General features: G+C 43.6%; 2 protein-coding genes across 2 annotated transcripts; one reads left to right on the top strand and one right to left on the bottom strand.

Moving 5' to 3' along the window:
• pkdccb (protein kinase domain containing, cytoplasmic b) lies at positions 1–8,181 on the bottom strand. Its single transcript, XM_042072354.1, has 7 exons — positions 7,533–8,181; positions 6,958–7,074; positions 5,169–5,440; positions 4,755–4,834; positions 4,342–4,449; positions 2,044–2,220; positions 1–255 (listed from the first exon to the last, which is right to left on the bottom strand). Exons 1-7 carry the CDS (start codon positions 8,163–8,165, stop codon positions 146–148), a joined length of 1,497 nt encoding a protein of 498 aa, XP_041928288.1. The 5' UTR covers positions 8,166–8,181; the 3' UTR covers positions 1–145.
• Positions 8,182–11,987: 3,806 nt separating this feature from the next.
• disp2 (dispatched homolog 2 (Drosophila)) lies at positions 11,988–26,333 on the top strand. Its single transcript, XM_042072963.1, has 8 exons — positions 11,988–12,217; positions 17,988–18,410; positions 18,489–18,518; positions 18,841–18,964; positions 19,677–19,804; positions 20,196–20,311; positions 20,397–20,494; positions 20,833–26,333. The coding sequence occupies exons 1-8, from the start codon at positions 12,126–12,128 to the stop codon at positions 24,334–24,336; spliced, it is 4,515 nt and encodes a 1,504-aa protein (XP_041928897.1). The 5' UTR covers positions 11,988–12,125; the 3' UTR covers positions 24,337–26,333.
• Positions 26,334–26,384: the final 51 nt, after the last annotated feature.

Below are 26,384 nucleotides of genomic sequence, written 5' to 3'. Positions count from 1 at the left end.
CACACACACACACACACACACACACACACACACACACACACAACCACCTCCACCTCTTTCCTCTCCCATCCTTGAACCAGTACACAGCAAAAGCCCAGTCTCCTCCATTCAGTTCAGCCCCTCTCTGAGATGTCACGTGGGTCCTTTACTGTGGGCCTCCTCCCAGGCTTGCCTTGGTCTTTCGTACGTACACCACCGAGTGCACATCTGGAACAAGATGGCTGAAGCCGCTCCGAAACGTGGCGAGTAGACGTCCTGTACAGGGGGAGAGAGGGGGGGAGAGATCAGCACCCCCACTCACAAACTCAATGAAGCCAGTGAAGAAACAGCCTATGAACTTCAGAGAGATTTATTCAATATCCGCAGCCAACTTCTAATCATGACTCACTCGCGTTTCTTTCAGGATGTTCCAGATTTCAAATGACTGACAAGAAGCGTAGACTGAAGCTATACTGTGAACAGTTTAAAAGTTTTTACAACCCACAAAAACAAAAGTCTCACTGAAAATATATAACCCTGTCAGGGCACACACCAGATGGGCTAGCTTACAGCAACCCGCGCCTGACTGTTTTGACCATTACAGCTAAATTACAGGCTGTCTGTGGATTTAAATTGCAATGACACCTTATGAACTGACAGACATATTTATAACTATGTCATGCGGGCTTTACAACAAGACATTAAAGAAGTGTCTTTTTTCTTCCCCCCCCCTGTGTCTTCTGAAACTTGTGAGGGAGTTTTCTTGGTCCCGAGCCAAAGAGGATTTCACCAGCATTCATCTTTCACCACAGAAGACACTCCTACACAGAAGGCTGTTTTTAAAGAGCTACCTACTCAGCGAGGAACAAAGCAGTGGAGCGCTGTTGTAGATTAGGTGCTACCTTACATTTAGCAGAGCCGCGGGGTCCCACACACCTAATGTCGTCTAAAAACAACCCCGGAGAAAAAATCTCCCTGTCACTTCGAAACAAAAACAACTGTCTGATAGATTATGTTCAAACTGACAAAGATAACATGGGTTGAAACTTTTCCAAAGATTGTTTAGCCTGCCTATCATGATCTGATACCTCAAAGAAACCCTGGAGAAGCCACAGGCCTACAGAGGTTCAGTGCATTCAGTTCAGGTTGGGAACAATCTGGACATCCACCAGCTTGTTCTTCTCAGTTCAAACATTACTACAAGTTTCCCTTTTAAAAACGGCTCTGGATCTGTTGTTTACATTGTGGATGTCTATGAATGTTTTTATAATTTCTTTGGAAACATACAAGTGAAAATGTAAAAACATGTGCCCAAAATCACATCTTTTATGTAGAATAAGCAGTTGCAACCAGCAAGCATATGTTTGAGAGGACTACATGACTAAAATCTCCTATTGCTCTATATTGCCCAATGTCTCTAGAGCAGTAATGTTGTAATTATGTGAGTAAGCTTGTACTTTGCACTGAATTGAAATACAACTGTGTGGTATGGCTTGTTATAACAAAAACTTGTGGTGTCTGAGGTCATAGCCATTTGTCTACAATTGTATCAACTGATCATGTGCTCCAGCAAGGGAAAACAAGCCTTAGTGGCACTAATGTCAGTGGTGTAGTCTATGTGATACGCAAGACTAAGCAGTATACCCACTTAAAAAGCATCACCATCTCAGTATACCCACTTAAAATAGGCAAGGATAGGGGTTGATCACAGTATACCCACTACAGCTAACTATACTACATCTCAGCATACCCACTACAGCTAACTACACTACATCTCAGCATACCCACTACAGCTAACTGTACTACATCTCAGTATACCCACTACAGCTAACTATACTACATCTCAGCATACCCACTACAGCTAACTACACTACATCTCAGCATACCCACTACAGCTAACTGTACTACATCTCAGCATACCCACTACAGCTAACTACACTACATCTCAGTATACCCACTACAGCTAACTATACTACATCTCAGCATATTCACTACAGCTAATTAGACTACACCACTGACTGATGTCATGTGTTGTGTTCCTGCTAGCTCTGGTAGATAACCAACCTGTCCAGGTCCTCTGGTCTCTGAGCGAGAAGCTGGAGCACTGGGGGTGGGAGTGGCAGATGGCGGCCGCCTCCTTGGCGCTGTGCACGGACAGAACACAGCCCTGCTGGCTGTACGAGGGCCAGCATCGGTAGTCCACATTCCCCGCACTGCTCACGCCGCGCATGGAAGTGTACTCTAGATGGAGGGAGAGAAGGAGAAACGGAGGGAGGGAGGGAGAGAAGGAGAGAGGAAGGGAGGGAGAGGGCGTCAGGCCAAATGTATCATATACACAAGCAGTATACATATCACATGTTGAGGGAGGAAGAGAGGGGGGCTAGAGGGAAAGTGTCCAAACATCACTAACAGAAGAAGAGATATGCAAGTAATGAGCCGCACTCAGAAACCAAGTAGGGGAGCAAAGGTCTGAACAGGGGGAGAGAGAGGGGGGTGAGCATGGGGTTCTGAGCCCCAATCCATAGGATTCAAGACGGGGGGGGGGGGGGAACACGGCTGCCCACTGGCAGTAAGGCAAAGGGGGAGGGGAACGGAGACAGAGCGGAGAGGGGCTTACAGTCATGATGGAGAGAAATCCTGTTAGGAGGCCTCCGTATGAGGTTCCCATGGCCAGGTGAGGCAACCAGGAGAGACTATGGCGAATTGCTCTCTCTTTTGTAAGTTGCTTTGGATAAAAGCATCAGCTAAGTGAATAAATGTGAATAGCCCAAGATCCGTGCACTGTAATAGAGGATTTGCTGACTCAAATGAACCCAGTCCAGCCATCTTGTTGCTTTGACTGAGGTAATGTGCCGTGTAGTTTCAAGTTTAATACAAGTTCATCCTTAAACACATGTTGACACAGCTTAACTCAGTCAAAGCCACAAGATGACTTTACCAGTGGGTTAAGTTGAGTATGCCAACATTTTTTTTTACAGTGTATGATTCTAACTTATTTTACAAAAAGAAGAGACCCTCATAAAACAGAAACAGAAATATGTAGTTTCGCCATCACCTCAAGCCTGTACTTACAACGCATTCTGGTTTTAGATCACTCTATTAGTCACAAATAGGGCAGATGAAGAATATATTTTATAATGACTGTGTTATTGAGCATAATGTGGTTTTCAGCTAAGTGTTCCCAGAAACACTAAAGTTATTCAGACACAGTCTAAGGCAGGAGGGTCCCCCCCCCATACCACCAAAAACTCATCTGCTAAACATTAACAGGGCCAAGTAAGCTATGAGCGCGCACACGCACACACACACACACACACACACACACACGCACTGAGCCTCACATATGCTCCCCGTCAGAACAGAAGTTCTTCTCATTCGCCAGAGGCTAAAGTGTCGTGTTACTGTTGCGTGTGTGCAAGTATGCGTCCATGCGTGTGTGTGTGTGTGTGTGTGTGTGTGTACATGTGTGTGTGTGTGTGTGTGTGTGTGTGTGTGTGTGTGTGTGTGTGTGTGTGTATGTTTCTTCACCTTCATTAATAGTGCTGGAAACGAGTGCTAGCATACTAATGAGAGCCATGCAGGACAGCGGTGACACAAAACAGCAAACAGAAGGGGGTCTTAACGGGGGCAAAAAACACACGCACTGAAAACTCAGCCATCCCAATACGGCCTACACACTTCAAACAGTGCATAGGCACGCATTTGTAATTGATTCCAGAGGTGCTGTTCAGTTTACACCAGGCTAAAAACAGAAAGAAATGTGTTATATACATTAACGCCTGGCCAGTGACATTGGCCCCACCTTCCAAGGCTTTTACTGAAGTTAAACTCTGTCAAGGTGTAATTTATAGATGTCAGAGCTCAGGTCATCGCCCAGGGAACGGCGAAAAAAGCCTGTAAAGGGAAGGGAGACAGTGCTGTTTCACCTCTGCTTGAAGGAGGATTAGGTTACGTCCTTCCCTCGTTTTTTTTTTCTTTTTTAATAGTGGGAGACTTGCACATCTGCTGTGGAGGAGCACTTCAAAAGCGTGCAGGATTCACGCCGACACAAGGTTTCAGTCGTGCATCTCTTTTTTTTTCTCTCCACGCCATGTGGATTCTCGCTCCCGCAGCACCGTAGCACCACAGCCTGGCAGGCCAGTGGGGTGAAGCACGTCTCCGGCAGACAGCAGCAAGGAGCGTGGAAGTCCCACACAAAGCGTTAGAGCAGCTGGAGAAAGGTATCGGGTAACCGTCTCAGGAAGGGCGCCCAATACCCACCCCATCCCTCGGATGGCTAATGAAGGAGGGGGGGGCTCTGTCAAACACATTAACACGTGTGCCGGGGGGGGGGGGGGACTATACCAAGCAGAGAAATCTTACCCCTGATTAATGTTGGAGGCAAGTTCTCAAGGTGGAGCCCAGACTTGAAAATGTGGAAAACCTCTTCAAAGGCCTCCAGTGTTCCATTGATGTTGTTTCTTAATTCAGCTGAGGATGAAAGGAAAACGTTAGCCCACCGGCAACAATGAGGGATAATTAACAAACACCGTAAATATACACAATTAAACAAACAGAGAGGTGCGAATAAAAACACTGCCTGAACAGATATCAGTCCTCACAGTTATTACGTTTTTCAAGAGGTTGTTGCACCTGTCCTAACATATCAATCTGTTTTGATAATGTATGACTAAATGTGAGTTCCTATAGACAAAGCAATGCAAAAAGGCAGAGTAACAGTTTTATAACAAATGAATAAAATAAATGCAAATAAACTAATAAAGAATTTCACTCACCCGTTGAATTCATAATCTGATCAACTAGAGGCCTTAGTGTAGGCGGAGCTTGGTGAGGTAGAAGGTAAAGGAAGAAATACCTGCGAATTGAAGAACACAGCAAAAAAAGTATGAATGTCTCAAGTCTGTGGAAGAAAATAGAAAATTTCAAAATAACACCACCATCTTGTAAACGGCTAAACCACACAAACGCACAAACAGTAAATCTATCCAGGCAGACAGCACACGTGCTTCAGATACAATCCCTAAACATGTCACCCCTAAGCTGACCTTTACAAAGCTACATGTCAACAAGGCAATACAAGGCAATTCATCACTCAAAAAAAAAAAAAAAAGATTGTTGATGTCCCACCGGGAATTCTGACACAAAAGCCTCTGGGACGTCACCAGAAAGGGGGTGTCCTCTGGCCTCACCTGTGGGCATTGTAGAGGTTCCGCATCTCGTTCATGCCCTCGCAACGCCCCCGCTCCGAGCAGCGGCCGCTGAAGTTACGCAGGGGGAATTGGAGGAAGCAGTCTGCGTCCTTGCGGCAGAGGGGCTCCCTGGCAGTGGCGTCGTCCAGGTCGGTGAGCTTCAGCTCGCCGTCCACCATCACAAACTGCCGCGGCTGGAAGTCCAGCAGGGCGACCGAGCCCAGGGGAGACTGGGACAGGTAGTGCAGCAGCCGCACCACACCGAGACACACCTGAGGAGGGGAGAGGAGAGGAGAGGAGAGGAAAGAATGCATAATTAATACTGTTCTGCATTAATATTCTGCACATGTCCTCTGGATGCTCAACTGGTAGATCAAAATGGATGATACGCAGCACTATACCCAAGCTTGGTCAGTACCATACTCAAAGCCACACTCAGCACCATACTAAGCACTATACTCTTTTTTTTTTCTACAGTAACCAACTGAACATCATTTTGAAAAGAACAAAAATGTGAGTTTTATTCCAATCTCATTTTGTAGGAATGGATAGAATACATCCTTGCATAAGGTTGCTTGCAGAGAAGGCAGATAAAGTTAAGTTTTTTATGCAGCCCTTGCCACTTAATCTACTAAACCCCTCTTCTACTGCACTTTTTACCCCCCCCCCCCCCCCATTAATGCACAAATATCCTGACACCAGACATAATTTCACTGCATTTCTTAATAACTATATGCATGTGACAATAAACTTCCTTGTATCCTTGTAAGTGCAGATCAGACTAACTGAAACCCAGCAATAGAATGTGAATACAAAGCATAGTTTTTAAAAGTGTTAGTGTTGTTTGTGATTGTTTTGCCTTAGGGATGAAACTAAAATGTGATCCCCATGTGTCCAACACTGGGTGAGACACAGAAGGGTTGAGACCCAGATCACGAGTTCACACAAGAATTTGGTCTTTGACTTTAAAGTGGAATGCACGCGGAGGGGTTGGCTTTCGGGAGGGTGGTGGATCACTTGGCGGAAAATGATTTGGTCATGGTGGGAACTAAGCATAGCAGTGGCATTAGGTAACCGCTTGCTGACTGACTAGTAGATAGCCTACTGTAAAAACATTGCTTACGGAAGCTAAAATAACCCTGGCTGCTCAGCAACTTCTATTATTCTATCTAACACAACAGGGTGATTGTGACCAAATTGATTTTCTTTAAACAGCAGATCACATACAATATATCAGTCTAACATGAGGAAATTTCTTAAACAAGATATGAATGTGTTGTGTGCTTACAACCTACTCATGCACACTGCAACATACGCACTGTGTCACATATCTGTAGGTGTAACATATAGAAAGTTGAGAGAGGAGGTAGATACTGATTAGCTACATGAGAGCGATGGGTGGAAAATTAGCAGAGCACAAGTGAGATGACACTGGAGATAAGCGCTAAGCCCCAGACATCTCTCTTCCCCCACAGTATTTGATCAGCCTTGCCCTGAAACAAGAGTTGGTGGGGGGGGGGGGGGGGCTGAAAAGTTAATCCACTCCAGGCCAGGAATGTCATGCTGCCACCACCCCCCATCCCCCTCGGCCCAGGCCCCCCAATCTCAGGTAGGGCCCTGTGGGACGCTATAGGAGGTGGGGCTGCCCTGATTAACACTGCTGGGGAGAGGGTGGGTGGTTGAGTGTGAGAGTGTGTGTGTGTGTGTGTGTGTGTGTGTGTGTGTGTGTGTGTGTGTGTGTGTTGGATGGAAGGTGGGAAGGGCACAAAGAGAGGCAGGGGGGCCTTACCCGAAAGCGCTCTTCCCAGGGACTCTGCAGGAGTTGAATCATCTGTAGTGGAGTCCCCTGTTCCAGGATGGCAGTGATCCCTCCTGCTGGTGTTCTATCCCGACAGTGACCTTTGAGCTACCAATCAAAACGTCAGTCAATTGGTTGAACTAAAGGTTATGGCGTTTTAAACTACATGGAGGAGAATGGGATACATGCAGTAATTAAAACAGCAGTATTCTTTCCCTTTAACAACTCCCTTTTGTTTGCTTTTGATGGACGGATTCGTTCTGTGAACATGTGTTTCACAAAGAGGCCGTTGCAATAATTGCACAAATTGGGTTTAGTTAAGTGATGTGTAATGGGGCATAGCAAATAGAGGATCTCGTTTTACCTCCCCTCACAGACGCGCTTTGTGCCTGTCGCTTGTTCATTGTGTCCAGCTTCAAATAGGACTAAATGGTAGCACTGGTTTTAGAAGCAATTCAATTTGTCAGAAGGCTCCCGAGCACAAAAACGACGGTAAGCCATCTACGATATGGCGCTCAACAACATACCCTATAATGTTGAGGTTTTTACAGAAGTTTTTCACCTACCTTTACAATATTTGGATGCTGTAATCTCTGCAAGAGGACTATTTCTTTCTTCAGTTTGAAAGACACAAGTTCGTGGCAGCCCACATGATCTTTAAACTCCTCAAGACATTTTCTCATGTCAGTGCCTTGGTTGTTGATAGATTTTAGTGCAATTGTTAATCCATCTGGCAAGTCCACTTTGACGACAGTTTTCGTGTAGCCCGAGCCGAGGAAATCCACAACTTTCATGTCATCGAGCTGGTCGCAGCCAACCACATCTTCAGGCGAACTGGATCCGATTATTTGTTCTTTGTGGTTATATTTACGCATTCGATCTGGTTTTATTGATGGATAGAACGACACAAAGTTTCCCGAAAACTCCAGTAGATTGTCCCCATCCGTCGCAATGTAGAAGGGTATAATTTCTTCGTGTCTCTCCTGAAGTTCTTTAAATAAAATATTCTGTACTGAGAGAAAATCCACGCCAGGGTGTCGACTGGCAAATATCTTTTCTTGGAGATCATAGTGCCAACTCCTCATAAGAAATGTTGAAGCAAGAACCAGCAATGCGAAAAGTGCTACCGCGCAAAGTGGGCTTCTTGCAGACGACATGCTCGGTCCTGGGAAGCGAGTTGTGCTGAGGGCTGTCAACATACCTCTGTGTAGTAAAGTTTCTTGTCACATGTAAGCAAATCTACCGACCAGCCCTTACTTTGTCATTTGAGGTAGACACGCCTCTGAGCGTGACTACGCCTACCGTAGAAGCTGATTAACATCTGGGTGGAATGCCTCGAATGTTCGCTCAAACAAGCGAAAATCGCAGCAATATCAGTATGAAAAATTGTCTACAATGGTCCCACTACAATAATAATAATAATAATAATAATAATAACTTTAGCATATCGCTAAGATAAAAAAACGGTACAAGCTTAGACTATTTAGAATGTTCTAAATATCTGCAAAAGAAAATCTCGCAAGAAACTGAAATCTGCAACAGTTAATTGAACTGTTCATTTGAACAGTAGGCCTATTTTATTCCGTCTGGCAAGTGAATGAAAACAGATGACACGGCGAAGGTGGTAAGACGGTACGCTAGGGGGCAGCAAAATACCTGTCTAATGTCTTGATTATTTGTTGTTGGGCGCAGGAAGGTTAATGCATGGAGATGGGTGTGTGATATCAGCTGTGGTTGTAAATTCATCTATTTAGATCTTATTAATTCGTTCCATCAAACGTAATCGGTCTCTGATTTTCTTTCATTTAGGCCAAAAACATAACAAGGGCATTTTCTTTATATAAATTCATTATGTTAGCCTGTACATTTGCCATAGACACTCATTGTTGAACTGGTCCATATAATAGTTTGTAGATATGCTAGCATTACCATCAAATCAAATTATATCACACACAGAGCAGAGAGAGAGAGAGAGAGAGAACCCCTTAGCCACTTTATTACTGAAATCTTCTTTGCTTGAAGTGTGCTGAGGCCATAAATAAAGAATTCCCATTGCATCGCTGCTCACTGAGAGACAAATCTGCCACAGAAAATTACCATGGGTGTCGCTCCAGGAACACCCACAATCCCAAGCAGCCAACGCCGAAAGAACAGAATCCAGAACAGGCAGTTTGTGTGGACATCAGCAGCACAGTGCATAATATAAACCCTCAGGTTATTTTAAGGCTGCTTGTACAACAGAGAAATGACAGTCCTAACAACACAGCAGGCGGTCAAAACTGATGCTAAGCCAATGTACTGCATATCAACTGACAAGCAGGAAAAGGGCTTACATTTACAAAGAAAATATCTGAGGTAGGCTACTGAGACTCCACTGGATTATCATGGGAACAGAAAATAAGAATCAGATGGTGGGAATAGACCAGGGTTGGGTCAGATTACTTTGAAATGGAATCCATTACTGACTACAAATTACATGGTAATTTTTGTAATCAGTAACATAATCAGTTACCAAAAACATGTAACGTAATCTGATTACTTTAGGATTACTTCAATAAATATGCCCATTAAGTAAAAGACACCACCACAGAATTGATAAAAAGAATTCTCATTCTATTTTTCTCCACTCTTCTCCAAACATGTACAACTCAGCTTAACCTTTATAAGGGCACACCTGGACAAAGAATTTAGCTTTTGCTGGATTTTTTTGACCTAGGGACATGGCCTGAGATTGGCATAAAAAAGGGAAGCATTAAACCCAAATGACACCATGTCCATTTCAATTGTGGGGGTGAGAAAATGATTATTTTGGGATGTTTTTCAACCAGGGGGACCTGGTGACTTTGTCAAAGTAAACAGTAACACTAAAACAAGAGGTTACGTTAAGATTAGGAGGAAAAGATCAGGCAGTGTGCCGAGAGACCTGCCCCAATAGTATGTAAGTTAGTAAGTAAGTAAATATTTTGATCCCGTGAGGGACATTTGGTCTCTGCATTTATCCCAATCCGTGAATTAGTGAAGTCGAACCGGCAAGCCCAAAGGCCAAAGCCCTAACCAGTAGGCCATGGCTGCCCCAAAAGGCAGCATTTGAATATTAAACCACACAATGATCCAAAACATACAGCCAAACAAGGCAAGAAATGGTTAACAGAGAACAATTTCAATATTTTAGAGCGGACCTCAATCCGTCAAAAAAGTGAGCACAAGGCCAAAGTGATGGCAAATAATCGTTCCTGCCTCAAAACCCAGATTGCTGCCAAAAAGGTGCAGTCTATAATCATTGTGGAGACATGAAGAGGCTTGGTGGGTATTATGAGAGCTGTGGTGGTAAATAAAGATGTTTCCAGTGATTGTTTAAAAAGGGTATGAATAATTTTGGGAAACGAAGGAGTGCGCGCCCATCACAGGAGTGGAGGTGCTGGACCAAAAAAAGTAATTGAGAAGAAATAATAAAGGTCCGCACACTGATTGAAGCTCCCAAACGTGGATTTATTTGCACATTTATTTTTGTCAGTGTGCGGACCTTTATTATTTCTTCTCTATGAAGGTCAAGAGAAAATTATTTCTTCTCTATGATGGTCAAGAGAAAATCAATATTTGCCAGGGGTATGAATAATTTTGTTCTTAACTATATCTTAAAAAAGTCTAAAAAGTGAACGTCTTGTCAAATCAAAAGATAGCTAGGCTATCATAAAAAGTGGCATTGTTTGCATGATCAAATGTAATCAGGTAATCCCCAACAATGTAACTGTAATCTGATTACACTTTTTTTTTATTGTAATCTGGGCTGATTATAGTTACTTGATTTTTGTAATCTGATTACGTAATCCAGATTACATGTAATCCATTACTACCCAACCCTGGAATAGACCTACCTCACCATGTGTGGGTAGTACACAGTTGTGTCCCTGTCCAACTTCACATAATGTGCAAGTGGGTACACACATACACACACAAACATCCAAGTACAACTCATAGAGGATGGCAAATAGATTTGCCCAGAGTTCATTATGCCAATTCACAAACACTCGGCTATTCAATGAATGTAGCCTTTTGTCCTCTTAATAAAAAATGCATAGTCTTTGCTTATTTCATCCCAAATTAGAATAGGCTAATGGAATAGGGACACTTAGAATGGCCAGATTTTAATAAATCATTAGCTCTCTCAAAAGAGGGGGCTCCAGCAACAAGAATAGCCTTGCCATTTCCAGCCTACACTTGTCTGGACTAAGCATTGCCCCTGTTAGTTCTATTAGCTGGGGCAGTGGTTTTAAGAAAATACGTTTTCTTCAGTGGGAGAGGAAAATGAAAATGAAAGTCGTGGTCGTCCTGATGACGTGGAGGACTGGGCATCTGGGATCGGGTGATTGATTTAGGATTTAGGCATCTCACAGTTGTGGAACAGCTGTTGTGGCGGCCAGGCTGCGCCCGCACACCAAGGGCCTCTGCTCCCTGGTGTTGTATCCCGGGTGAACTAACTCAAGCGGACTTCCCGATTCGCTCTGTCCGCCTGAGCTGCGACTTGCTTGATTAAGCTTTGTAGATTGTCTCAGCTGGGGGCGACGATGACGGCCCTGAAATTTCAGTTGTGATACAGGCACTATCACCAGACAGAAAAGGGACACCAAAACGAGATCTACTGCTCATGAATACAAGCTAATAATCATAACAAGTTGACTATAGGCCATGGTGTGAAGCTAATCTTGCATGGTCAAACGATCAATAATATTCATTCTGTTACATATACAAAGGCTCATAGTTTGAAAGATGGCTAGCCTAATTGTGAGTTGTTTAACTAATCTGAAACCTGGAAGTGTCCAATTTGACCTCACTGTAGTGAGCGATATCAGCACCTCCCGACTTTTCACTAGTTAGACTCTATTTTCACCAGCACCACCCTTGGCTGAACAGCGACCGTTCAAGTCTCCGTCAACTTATCCACACTACAGTGATCATCACATTGCGTCGTCCAATAGGAAGCGATTCTTGGGTAAGCACGGATCCAACTACTCAGTGGTGGAGAATTAAAACGATATGCGCACACCCGATGCGCATAATTTTGCCTTATTCCTTGAGACCGTCTCTCGTAGTAGTGGGTTTCTCTAGATATTTGAGCAGACGGTTTTCTTAACGAGGTGTTCAGAAAAAGGGAAGACGGTATGGATGCTGGCTCCGTGTCCGAGGACAACACAGAAGCTGAGGCGATGGATACGACAACAGCAGACAGACATGTACAAGAAGCATCTCAAAGGTAGTCCATTTATTTTAGTTCTCTAGCCTATGTGGTCGTTCCAATAATTCCGTGTGTTGATGATGGTAGCGATCTGATATTGTCCTCAATTCGACTGCGTTATTCGTTTCAAATGCTACTGGAGATGTCTTCAAATGTAAATCCACGATCGATACAACCATGTCTATAATAGACTCTGGAGAGGATGCTGATAACATACACATAGCCTAAATAAGCAACGTAGTTTTATTTCAGCACGAGGCTAATTAGTCAGTGATGCACTTGAGTGGTCGGTCTCACTCGGTTGTTACGCTGACAAGCAGTGGCAGGTTCAGATCTTTTCAGAACGCAAGGAGAAGCTGTCACTTAACTCAATCAACCAAACAGTGGACATAACAAGAACGTCGCTTCTGCAGACAGTGCATGACCACCTGGTCATCCCGGAATTCGTTTTATTGCGCAACGTATCTCTCTCTCTCTCTCTCTCTCTCTCTCTCTTTCTCTATTACACACACACACACATACACACACACACACAGACACACACACACACACACACAATGAAAGTAGAACCATTAATGGAATTTATAGACTGTAGACTACAAATGATCTAAACCTATAAAGACTAGCAATTATGAGTGGATATAATGGATTGCAATTATGTAGGCCTATACTGTTGATAGGCTACTGGTGTTCACATTTGATAATCACATTTGATTTCAACAATCTACACCTTGTAGACTGGGACAACTTGGATCTCATGCACCTTCATGAACACCAGTGGCAGTAAAATATTTGATCCAGTTTGGTAAAAGCAGTATAATAAGTAGGCTAAACAGGTCTTTGGCATGGATGGAGTGATTGGGAACACTTTCATCACTTTCATGCAGAAGACTAGTTGAAAAAGCTTGTCTTATCAGAGGTAATCGTCTTGATGCCAGTCGTTTTTCTCTAAAGTTACTGTTCATAAATGTATCATAGAGAATGTTTAGCATTCATCATGAGAATAATACCATAATAATGGTAAAAGTGATAGATCTTCGTATCTTGGATGGATAAAAAGACACACATTGCAGCAAATATTCGATAAACACTTTCAGAGACACTGTGGCATGTGGTTATTTGGGGGCATGGTAGATTAGCTCACTATAAAAATAATTCAAAATCATCCTTATTCTCTCTCTCATTTTTTTTTGCTCTGGTAATAGGGCATCTTGCTAACCACCAAAGTGTTGGCCATGAGCAATTTTTAAAGGAAAGGGTTTTGGTCAGAGGTGGACAATCCCAGCTTCAGACTTTAGTATTACTACACTTCTCGTGTCATATTTGCAAGGAGATAGGCATGAGGCAATATGACCATTTATTCAGAGAATTCTGAGAATTCCTCACTTGAGTTATTCATGGAGTCTTGAAGCAGGCATTCTATTCTTATGGGAAGGGGGCTATACATGCTTTACCACAGCAGATTAGGCAGGAGGTGCACTCATGCGCTACTAACCTTAAATGCTTCATGTGGATCAAGGGAAATAGAGGATGTAGATACTGGGGAAACTATGCATTTTTAAGGTTTGAAAAAAGGAAGAGTTATCATATTTGGAAACATCCTCTTGGGTCAAGTCAAGAGAAGAGCAAAATAAACCTGTCTCCAATGTCAAATTCAAGCAATACTCCTTTTGGCTGACTTTATTAGTCTCACAGAGCAGACAGCATATTTTGCACAAGCTTGTTCCCTTGAATTAAACCAGAGCGCCTGTAACCCCTTCTGAACCAGGAATTGTGTGTTTTGCCATGTGGTTTCATTTCATTCCTTCCTGCATTAAAGATGATGGGGACGATAATGAAGTTTTTCTCCATAAATGAGTGCTTGGTATCATAGCAAACAGATGGCACTGCACATTTTCTACTCTGGTTTAGAAGTGTGTGTTTCGCAGGAGAGGAGGGGGCGGGAACCACCATCATGGCAGCAGCTCTCTGTGAGTCACATTTAGAGCGTAGCTTCAGAGCCATTGTGCAGAGATGGCTCAGTTGTTTGCTAATGTGCTTCTGTGCATGCATGCACAGAGCCATTTCTGGAAAGGCTTTGATTTGCTCACCAAAACCTCATGCTCTCTTCTCATCTGTTGCTTACAAAACACACACACACACACACACACACACACACACACACACACACACACTCACAAAGAAATGAAAAAAAAGTAAATAATGTTGTTTCTTCAAACCTATGGCAATATGTCAATATGTCAGTTTTTGCTTTTTCTGTAGTGTGTTATATAGGTTTTTATGTATAGAAATGGCCTGCTAAGTTAGCCACAGGGATAGGTAGATAGAGGGAGGGAGTAAACAAAACAAGCCATCCTTCCCAACTGTCTGAAACACCTCTTTGTATTTCAGCAGTTTTCCAGCCCTTTTCAGTTTCCTTATTGCTCTTGCAACAAGTTTGAATGTTGGAATTCTACCCCAAAAACCTATCCATACCAACGAGTTTGAACATTTTGGAATAGGCTAGTTACTAATTCTGGAATACTTACAAGTTTGAAGATTCTGGAATACAATCTTTTCTTCTCATTTGCCAAGCTGTGCGATTTTGACCTGACTTTAGCCCAGAATCAGTCGGATTTGACAAACGTTTAACTCGGGCCAAATTACTCTTCGATTTGTTGTGTAGTTTGAGCATGCTCACAACTCCTGTTCAGAAAACGAAACAATCGACATTCCAGCTTTGGTCAGATTCGATTTGATTTTTGGCAGTCAAACATAGCGGGTAATAATGAGCACATCAATCACGTCCAATTGAAATGTGTTTGTGAATTACCATGTGCGATTGAAATGAAAAAGCACACAATGTCTTACAAGTTCTAAAGGGTGTTTTAGACAGAGGTTGTACAGGGGATAAACAGGGGGTGAAAAATTCTTTTGGAACATTGAAGAATGTAAATCTATATTCTGGGGAATAATAGGATCTCTTTAACAGACTGACCTCATTAGATAGACTACATGTTGCCCAAGACTCTTATTAATGGTCAGTGGAATAACATTAAGAGATTTTAAGACCGCATGCAGGCTACTTTGAACTATGCAATGAGAGCTATGAGATCTTCTCATGCCATCTGTATTTCATCTCCTTTGTTGAATTGGGTGGTGTGCGTGTGTTTGAGTGTGTGCGTGTGTTTGAGTGTGTGTGTGTGTGTGTGTGTGTGTGTATGAATATATATAAGTGTTTTAAGGGAGAACTTTAAAACAGGAGGTCACAAATATTCCTTATTAGGATGGAGTGAGGACAGGAAGTGGGTGCACCAAGGGTTAATTTGGGACAGTGACTGAGTCACAGTCTGGATGAGAGGCCCATCAACCACTGGGTGTATTTGAGAATGTGACAGCATGGAGCACAGCCAACCTCTAGAGTTGTGTTGCCCTTTCCTCCCTGCGTCATTTTATTTTTATGACAAACTCTGCACTGCAGGACCTGCTATCCGGATTGGCGACATGGAGTACTGGAATTGAAGGAAGAGCAATGTTGCAAACATGTTCTGAGAATGATTTATGTATGATCTCAAAATACTTATGGATGGTACTGTCTGTTGGGAATATATTTGCTCTCAGCACATTTGTGAGTGAATATAAAAGAGAACACATAAGATTGTTGTATCCCTCTGGCATGCAGAGCAGATCCACCCTTTGGCCGTTTATTTTGACATAAACAATTACAGATGACATACAATACTATTATAAATATAAAACATAATCAAAGGTTTGTCTGGATTGTTGGGATGGCACTGATAGTACTTTTTTGTACCTTTATTCCAAGAGTTCCCTTTAAAGGTACTCTTTATTCCAATATGCATCACCAGAGAACTGCTGAGTTGGCCTTTGTGTCAGGCTTATGATAGCGGGGAATTCTAATATCGAGCGCCACGTGCTCAACATTTACAGTGCTCGTTCAGCCATCAACACAACCCACAACAATCGATATCCAATCTTGGCCATGAAAAGCACGCTACACTCCACTACGGATGCGTCGAAGAGCAGTCAGAAACCTTCAGATGTGTTTAGCTGCCATTAGTGCACTGACAGCTTGACACTGCATGGTAACCAGCACAGAGTCCACTCGGTAACTATAAATCAATGGGTATCGATGTGCTATCACCACAGCAGCACATCCCTATCACACTAGGTGAAAGAAGGACAAGTTTTATATGAGAAACTGTTCTCTTCTCATGCCCATGTTGGTTGTTGCTTGCACAGATAGAAGATCAGTTGGGAGTTCCCTTCTGATGTTGCTACACCATGGTCCACCCATTGACAGTGACTGAACAGCACGTTTACCTGGAGGTATTGTTTCGTTTTGTAGTACCTCCTTGTTCAATAATTAACCCAGAGCATGCACAAATTGCCCGCCAGTGTCAGTGCATCATGTCCTAAGCCCCCGGCTTCATTAGTCGCAGTCGGCGAGCGAGTGTGCGAGAGTGTTTACCGTCGCAGACAGTAAAGCGGTTCAGCGGAGAGTGAAATGCATCCAGGGCACCGCATGCTGTTCCATACAAACAGAGGCTCCCGTATACCCTGTCAGAACAGTGTGTGCTACGCCACAATGCTGCAGAGAAGGACCACATAGAGTTGCATGTTCTCAGATGGATGGCAATGGAAGACTACCTTTATGTCTTCAGGCCCTGCAAGAGTGATTTTTTTTTATCATCTCTGGAGTAAACCCCATAGTATTGTAGTGTGAGGCAATTATGTGTTGTGACATACAAGCCTATTTGTTTTGTTTCAGATAAAGGTGCAATTTGCATACTAAAATTGGCGATGCAAAACCGTTTGCCTCTATTCCTTAGGAAACGCACAATTAGTTTGTGGGAGAACCTCTGAGGGTGTAGAGAGATGTCTCAAAACATGATTAAAGAAACATCTGTCTTTCTGAATCCAAATGAAGTTGGGATTAATTTGCTGCATGGGTCAGATATCCTTGAAGGCTAGGAATAAACAGAGGATTTGAGCATGCCTCCGCTACTCTGTTTGCACACTCTATCACCTAGGTAATGGAGACACTGCTGTCTGGCTTCTCATCTCTGCAAAACAAGCAAGCATAAAACCAAGCTCAAGGAGGGATGGAAAGAGAGAAGGGGGGGGGAGAGGTAAAGGGAGGAGAGTAACTTTTAATTAATTTAGAGTTTTGTCTGATCCATATCCTGCCATACAGTATCTGCTATCTCATACTGTGCAACATAAAAATGCCTATCTCAAGAAGGCCAAAGAAAAAAACTAAACTACTTTAACATTTCAAAGGTAACACACAGCTTTTTACATCTCTAAATCTAACATTTCTTCCATTGACGTTTATAATACGATTACATCTCCTGCCTTTAATTAGTCCTCATGAGAAACAGAAGTCAAAGACATCAACGTGAACATTTCCCTGTTCCCTGAGAGAACGATGATCTGTGTGCAATCGGGCTGTGAAACATAAGTCATCTTTTATCATGAGAAGCCCCGGTTTGCCTATTCACAGACTTGCCTCGTGTGCTGACAAGTCAAGCAGATGGAGTCTTTCTTTTGAACCTAATTGGGCCTTCAAGCATTGTAGCAGTAGCACATCACCTCGTCCTCACTCCAGCGGCAAATTGAAACTGAGTTCACCTCAGATCGTGAGTCCAACTCACAAGGAGCTTCACACACTTATAACACTGCTAAAAGCATTGAATGATGGAAATACATGCTCTTCTGAACTACATGAAGTAAATGCTAGATCCCTAATGTCGGTCACTTATGTGTGCCTGTTGCCCTACGACAGTGACATTCCGGAGGTTTCCCTGTGTCCACCGGACACCCATGAGTCGGAGTCCCAGATGGTGCTGATTGCAGGAGACGAAGACCAGCCCGGGGATACCCTCAGCCTCTCTAAGCCCTCTCCTTCCAGCAAGCTCTACCATCAGGTTTGCCCAGGCTGCTCAAGCCCCTCACTCCAGCTCCGAACATGCCCCAGCAACTCCACGCATCACCAACACCAGCACTCGGGCAAGACCAACGCCTGTCAGGATGTGCACCCAGTCGCTGCCGTCTCGCTTCCAGACTGTTCCACGGGAGCCGGCACAGTGAAGACAGTGCACAGCTGTAGCCCCTCGCACACAGCGGCCACGGTGCGCTGCCATTGGCTGCAAGGGTCACATGACGGCAGCAACATTAAGCCAGTTCAGCACCATGTTGTGACCGTAAGGTAAGATGCCAGCCTGACATTTCTTTTAAATATGTCTGCAATAAGACCAAAAGTCATACAATTATGTTTCTATTTCAGGAATAATGGGCCCTTCAGGATCCCCAGAAGGTCAGTATTCCAATTTTAAAAATGTAATTCAGAGTATATTGAAGAGAGAGTGCAGAAATTAATGTGATTATCATCCTATTGCTCATACATAGATAAAGAATAGAGAGAAAATGATATGGAAGATATACACAATTATATCCATATTATATTCATAGTATACATGATAATGTATAAAACTACAAATGCATAAAAAATGACAAATGCAGACCACAATGGCTAAAAGATATTGTATAGTTGCATTGTTGAAAATTAAATCTATGTGTACAAAATTCATACTCCCTGTGCATGCATCTTCAAATGCATTTTTCTCCATCTGAGACAGCTATACCCAGGTGATTGTGGAGTACCCAATGACAGTCCTTGTCATGTGCTTGGTGGTTCTGCTGAGCTGTTCACTCGCTGGGCTGCTGATGGGACCCCTTCCAGACTTCTCCGACCCGCTGGTGGTGAGTGGATCTGACATGGTGATTATGCTGTGCCAGGCTCTTGTCAAACTAATGGCCATTTCTCTCTTTTTCTCCCTCAGTCTTCCTCTGTGTCTCTCTCCCAATCCATCTCTCTCTCTCAGCCTCTTCCTTCCACGTTCTTGTTTTCTGCCTTTCCAAAACAATTAGCAGGTGCAGAGGCTGGTTTAATGGCTTTGCGATGCCAACTTAAAAATGAAACTGCCTAATTATGCAACAACAGTCTTTCCTGCCACTACGGAATAATTCCCGCCATTACTGTTCTCCAATGTACTCATATATCTACATTTGCATATTATTTTGGAGATACTTTTATCCAATGGCAGTTTTACAATAAATAAAAGGTATACATTTCATGCATACAGTATATCATCAATTAATCCCAAAATTAGTAGCCCTATATAGAGATAAGTGCATATAAACATGTACCGGGCTGTCCACCATTGCTTTTGCTGAAAGTGTAATTAGTTCCTGTACCTTTCAACTAAATTAGCATAAGCCTCCTCAGAGGCACAATGAACCTTGCGAGGACGCAGGGAACGGCCTATTTGTATTCAGCTGTGCAGATGTCAGGAAAAAAAAAAATCAGTACATTGTTAGCTTGCCTCAAAGGATGCTGCTGGTAGGATGTTGTTGTCTCCCCCCCCCCACTTCTTTTCATGCCTTAGCCCGCACCTTTGATCGTTTAATGCAGGGATTTGAGCCTCGTGGAACTGACATTGGAATAAGACTCTCTGCCTGGACCAAGTTGCAGCAGAACACAGGCCCTGGAAAATTACTGTCTCCCATGCCGCGCAAACTCGCAGACAAGACAGCTGGGAGGTACTGCACAAAAATGGCTGTGTGCATGCATGACAAGGCCATGGCTAACTGTAGAAGCTTATGTAATTACACATCAGAAATGAGCAAAGGGCTGGGCTGGCACATCTCACAAGCAATACCAACAGATGGGAAAACTGGTAGAAAGCCTGCTGTAATGCCTTTTCTCAATGAGCCGTCCAAATAATACTGACTTAATACTCAACCCAAGTCATTCTGTCATTAAGATGCTATCATGGTGAAACAGTGTTTGGCTTATAAGGCAGAAAGAAGGAAAAATTGCACTCATTTAAGCAGCCAATATCCATCAAAGACTAGATTTATACAGGCCACAAACAATAAATGGTTACAATTATTTCCATGTTGCAATTTTAATTTTATCAATCTTTTGCAGTCATGGGAAAGGCCATGAACCAGATTCTGATGGATTCCAACTGCACTCCAAATCACGTCTGAGGAGAATGCTGGAGAGAGATAATGCTCAGCACAAATTCTTCTGTGAATCGCCTGGTATGTAGGCTACCTGTTTCGCTTGATTAGGAACAGTGTCATAATGAGAGCATTAACTCATTTTGTTGTTTTTTTTTCTTTACAGGAGAGAAATATGCTAAACTGGTCTTCCGTTCTGGGGACTCTGCAAGTCTTTGGAGCCTGAAGGCAATCTATTCCATGTGTGAGATGGAACAGATCTTGGTAAGCAGTCGTTGCTAATCTGTCGAAAGGGGTGAGGGGGGGATGTTGGGCTAGCAAAGGTTTATGGTCTAAAGGTGGTGCTGGAGTTGTGTGGAGATATATTTGCCTTTTTTGCCTTCAAAAAATATTGTCCCTCTATCTAAAATCTCAGTGGTAGGGCTGTTTGTAGTATGCCACTAATGAGACCAGGCCTACTTTGTCAATAATAAAATTTACATCTATTAATACAGACTCAGTGCTCCAATAACAGATACACAAATCTATTCAGGCTCAGAAAAGAGGTCATTAAAATTCACAACAAGGGCAGATGAGTTCTAACCCTATCATCTTTTTTTCAGATACGCTCACAGCCTCACTTCCAAGACATCTGCAAAAGTGTCCGGATAGATGCTGATGGCTCTGCTTCGAGGGGGGAGTGCTGTCCCAGCTGGTCCCTTGGGAACTACCTGGTCCTGCTCACCAACGCTTCTTCCTGCCTCACTCTGACTACCCAACAGGTCTCAGGCAGTCTGAGTCTGCTTCGACACTGTGCCCCCTACTACCACAACGGTCATCTGGTCGCGTCGTGCACGGAGAGAGACAAACATGGCCATTGTGCGTCAGTACCGAGCAAGTGCAAGCACTCGAATGCTGTCTTCCAGATACTGCATTTTCTGGTGGACAAAGACTTTCTTGGGCCACAGACTGTCGAATACCAGGTGCCTTCCCTGAAGTACAGTCTTATGTTTTTGCCCCTGGAGAAAGGGGACTCGTTGATTGACATTTATTTAAGCCACTTGGAGGGAATTGACTTAACATACAACAAGACTACAATAACAGGGATGGATTTGGGCATCAAACAGACACTTTTCAAGTATTATCTAATTCGGGACTCAATCTATCCAGTTCTGGCCGTGCTTGTGCTATTTTTCACAATGGCTCTTTATACCAGATCCCTCTTCCTGTCTGCGTTGTCACTGCTGGCGATCACAAGCTCCCTTCTTACCTCTTATTTCTTCTACAAAGTTGCTTTCAGAATAGCCTTCTTCCCTTTTCTTAACTTGAGCGCGGTCTTGATTGTATTTGGCAGTTGTGCCAATTACGCCTACATCTTTTTTGACTTCTGGCTCCAGCAGCTGTCCCATAATCCACCCGCCTCCATAGAGAAGAGAATGAACCGTGTCCTCCAAGAAATGGCGTGCCTGATTTTGACGTCAGGCCTGACCTCCAGTGCCACGTTCTTCTCAGGCTACATTAGTAGCATCACAGCCATCAGGTGCTTTGCTGTGTTCTTGGGCACCGCATCACTAATCAACACACTATTTGCCCTGATTTGGCTCCCCTGTGCACTAGTGTTGCATGAGCGCTACACTGTCTCCGCAGCAACTGCTGCTTCAGGGCCAGGATGGAAGCCATGCTGCACAAAACGCCCTGGTGGATTCTGGGACACCAGCTCAAGGAAACGCTGCCTCTTCACCATGGGGCAGAAGCTGCGAGGATTGAAACGTGGACTGGCAGACACATCCAATATACTCTTTCTCAAGATACTCCCATGTGGAGTGGTCAAGTTTCGGTATATTTGGATCTGCTGGTTTGCAGTGTTAGCGGCAGGGGGCACGTACATATCTTGTGCAGGCCCAGGTATGAAGCTACCCATCTCGGACAATCATGGAGTTCAGCTGTTTCGCTCTAGCCACCCTTTTGAGCGATATGACACAGAATACCAACACCAGTTTATGTTTGAGCGCAAATGGAGGGGGGAAGACAAACCTTTAACATTGACTCTTGTCTGGGGTGTTATCCCAACTGATACTGGGAATCACTTTGACCCAAAAAGTGCCAGCAAATTGATCATGGACACAGAGTTCAACATGACCCACCCTGAGTCCCAGGTGTGGCTCAGAGACCTTTGTGGAAGAATACAAAACCAGAGCTTCTACTTGCAAGCTTCCAATGACTATGAGGAGACAGAGGACAATGTCTGTTTCGTGGAGCAGCTCATTCACTGGGTGTCCATCCGGCGCTGCTCCGAGAGTGAGGATGCTTTTCATTTCTGCTGCAATGACATTCCATTCCCATACCCGCCCAGTGTTTTCGAACAATGCCTTGGGATGATGGTGGCAGAACAGCATTCACAGGGATATCTCCCCAAGAGTAGTGGTGTACGCTTTGACACAGAGGGCCGTGTCACAGCACTCATCATTGTCATGAAAACTTCATACATGTACAGTTACAATTTCACGCGAACCACACAAGTCTACCAAGAAATCCAGTCCTGGTTTGAGGAGGAAATATCAGGGGCCCCGCTGGGTTTACACAAAGGTTGGTTTGTAAGCCAGCTAACATTATACGACCTGCAAGAATGTCTAAGCACAGAGACTTTAGAAGTGGCAGGGTTTTCCATTGCCCTCACCTTAGCCATGCTACTTTTGACGACATGGAACATCCCACTAAGTTTATATGGGACTGCAGCAGTGGGTGGCAGTGTCTTTGTCACTGTAGGCCTGCTGGTATTGCTAGAATGGCAGCTGACTGGCATGGAGGCTTTGTTCCTCTCTGCCGCTGCTGGACTCTCAGTGGACTTTGTGGCCAATTACTGTGTTTCATACAGTTTGGCTCCGCATGTAGAGAGACTTGGGAGAGTAGCCCACTCGCTGAAGAGGATGGGTTGTCCAGTGGCAACCGGGGCTGGAGCCTTTTTTTGTGTGGGCGTAGTCATGCTGCCAGCTACCGCCCTACTGTTCCGAAGAGTTGGGATATACCTACTCCTCGTTAAGTGCGTAGCGTGTGGCTTTGCAACTTTCTTTTTTCAGTCCTTGTGCTGTTTCTTTGGTCCACAGAAGAACTGCGGACGGCTATATTTGCCATGCACGACTGAGAAGATGACCGACAACATAATGTCCACCTGCACCACAACTGACACTGCCTCAACCAACACTGCAGTCAATGGGGCGTTTGGGTGTAGCACAGGACCAAGAGTCCGGAAGAATTTCAACCAGGAGGGAGCTGGAGGAGGGAGTTTCTTGTGCCCAAACCAGCAACACCATAGACCAAGAGCCTCTGGGAGCGTCAGGGACCCTGAGCAGTATGAGCTTCAACCCCTCGCTTGCCAGCTGAGCGACAGCTTTGAGAACAGCACCTGCACCAGCAAGCTGTCCAACAGACCCTCTATACTCTCTGACGACATTCAGTTCTGTGGCTTGAGTCCGAGGAGGGAGTATGACAGGGTGAGCTTGGAGGCCGACAGTGAAGAGACAGGCAGTGGGAACCTCAAGGGCTGCAACCCTCCTCCAGCTCTTCAGACCTCTTCCCCTTACAAGAACACCCTGCGTCCCACAGGCGACCTGGCCAAGGAAAGACTGTGGTGCAAAAAGTGCAGAGGTGAAGGTGGCGGAATCAAGATATGGAACGCGTCCATATCATCCTCACCCTCTTCCAGTATGGAAGACATTGCTGTCTGCCAGACCACAGAGAGCAAGAGAGCTCAGAGGTTGCTCTCGGTCGATGACGACGCCTGCAGTGTTACGGAAAAGGATCAACATAAGCGTTTGCTTTCTTCTCAGTCGCACAGCTCACTCGAGGGAATGGAGGATTCCAACGAGACTTGCCTGAGTGACATCGAGCCTGGTGCTTCACTCCCACAAGTGACCTCAGAGTTGCAACCGGACACAGAGTTGCAACCGGGCCACCTGAATGGGAAGAGGGACACCCTACGACTTTCTCTTAAGGAAAATGTTTATGATACACCTTCCCACGGAGGTGGTCGGGGAAGGACCAGCCAGAGTGAACTGACAGTTATTTTGCCAAACAGTCAGCCTGATATGCCAGACGTATGGATTAAGAGAGGAGAAGACAAAAGCTAATGAAAGCCAATCCAACTTTTTCGCCAATCCAACTTTAAGCATGATCACAACTACTCTCTAAATATTCTCAGCAAAAATCTCACGTGCAAATCTCACCTTGGATATCTAGGCGACTTCTTGACATAAATCTGTAGATGTAAAGAAGAGCACTGTACACATACTTCATAAATTGATGGTGTCAGATATAGACTGTTACATACCATGACGACCAAGCCAGCCAGTTAACTGGCAAAACAGATATCTTGTGATGAAATCAGCATGAACTTGAACGTCTCTCTTGCCCAGTAGAAAACTACAATGTGTGAGCACTACTGAATGGATCTTTTCAAGGACTACCAAGTGCTTGACATGCTGTGACTTCAAAAATGAGCATGTTGCCCAAGCCTTGTACTGCATTTTAACAGACACCTTTACACCTTTGTAAAGATATCACAGACATATTTTATCTCACTGGAATGCCATCTTTATGAATGTGAATTTGGACACTCAAGACTTTTGCTAGTTCCAAGGATCACATAGGCCTTTTCACTCAAAGGTTTTATAAGGTGCACAGAATGAGGAAACAATACAGGTTTAAAGAATATATGTGAAAGTTATTGTTTAGAGTTTATGTGCCATGGATATATGAAATGTTTTATTTAAAATGTGAATATCTATGTTAAATTGTAATAGCGTATTTTTGTCATGTGAATGGTTAAAGTAAGAGAGAGTATTATTACAGAAATTGTTTCACAAGAAATCTGGTTTCAACTAACTTGTGAACAGGCATTTAATTGTATGAAACCTTTTAAGCCATAGAAGAGACAATGCAAAGGATTCCCAATGTTTGTATGGTGTATTTAATATGGGGTAAAGTGTTCAACCAGCAAGTTTAAGCATGTGCCAAATGATTCAGATGTGTTGATAGCGACCATGTAACCCTGTCAGTTAGTCCTGGCGTACTAATGTGTGTTCTATTAATGCAAGTGTTGAGGACAATTGTATCCATCAAATTCTTTTACAAAAAACACAAAGATGTCTGTATAAGTGTGCTGTGCTATATTGTAGGCTTGATGAAATTCTTTTACGAAACATGTATTGTCCATCAGGTGTTTGATGTTCTCAAGGCTTGAGCCCATGTTGAATTATTTCTTATGATTCATTATCTCACTGTATACAAAATTGATATTCACACACTATGCAAACTGAGTTTCAGTTTTACAGTCCAGTCTACTAAAGTCTACAAGGACATTTACAGCATTTTGTCTTGCTAAATGTTATAACGTATATCTGAGCCGACTATGATTTCAGTGTGATTAAGAAAAAAATATTAGCGTATGTTAATGATGCCATTATTTACCTTTCCAAGTGCCAAGTTTATTGTTTGTCAAGTGTGGCAACCAAAGGTCTTGTTTGTTTTATTCTGTAAATTTATCTTACAGTTTATTATTGACAATGCTGAGAACAGCAGCCCTTGAATTCATGAAAAGATTTCACCTGCCTTAGAAGTAATGAACTTTACATCATGTTGCAGGAGAACTAGTCTGTGGAAAAACGGTATTTTCAGACTTGAAGTTGTACAGGTTACAACTGTGGAAGATACTTGATTAAAACACTAATTTCAATAACGTTTCATATTTCTTCTTGAAATTGTTTTAGTTAACTAGGCTTCTTCACCTGTTTTCTCCCTTAGTGACCAAGCCTGGAAATACCCATACGAACCTTTGGCAAATTTGGGATTTGCCCTGCAAGTCCGTCTGACTAAGAGGGCATTGAAGCCCATTTCCAAGGTCCCTAACCACGAGCACGCAAATACAATAGCAAATCCGGCATGGACGTAGAATTGTATACAACTGCATTTAAAACCTCCGTTTACAAGATTGCTGCACTTCTGAACTGATTTGGTAAAAATGTAATGCACCAATTTAAATGCAATTTCACTGCTAGTTACGCCCCTGCTGGAAGTCGTTAAGTCAATGAACTTTGTCCAGTTCCCACTCTCAATTTCAACTGAGAAGTTCTGTGTGCTAACCAAGCTATTAGCGACCAATAGATTCATGAAAAAAACT

Source organism: Alosa sapidissima, chromosome 19 (assembly GCF_018492685.1).
Source record: "Alosa sapidissima isolate fAloSap1 chromosome 19, fAloSap1.pri, whole genome shotgun sequence".
NCBI lineage: Eukaryota > Metazoa > Chordata > Actinopteri > Clupeiformes > Clupeidae > Alosa > Alosa sapidissima.
The sequence above is the reverse complement of the archived record's forward strand: the minus strand, read 5'-3'. Positions and strand labels throughout refer to the sequence as shown.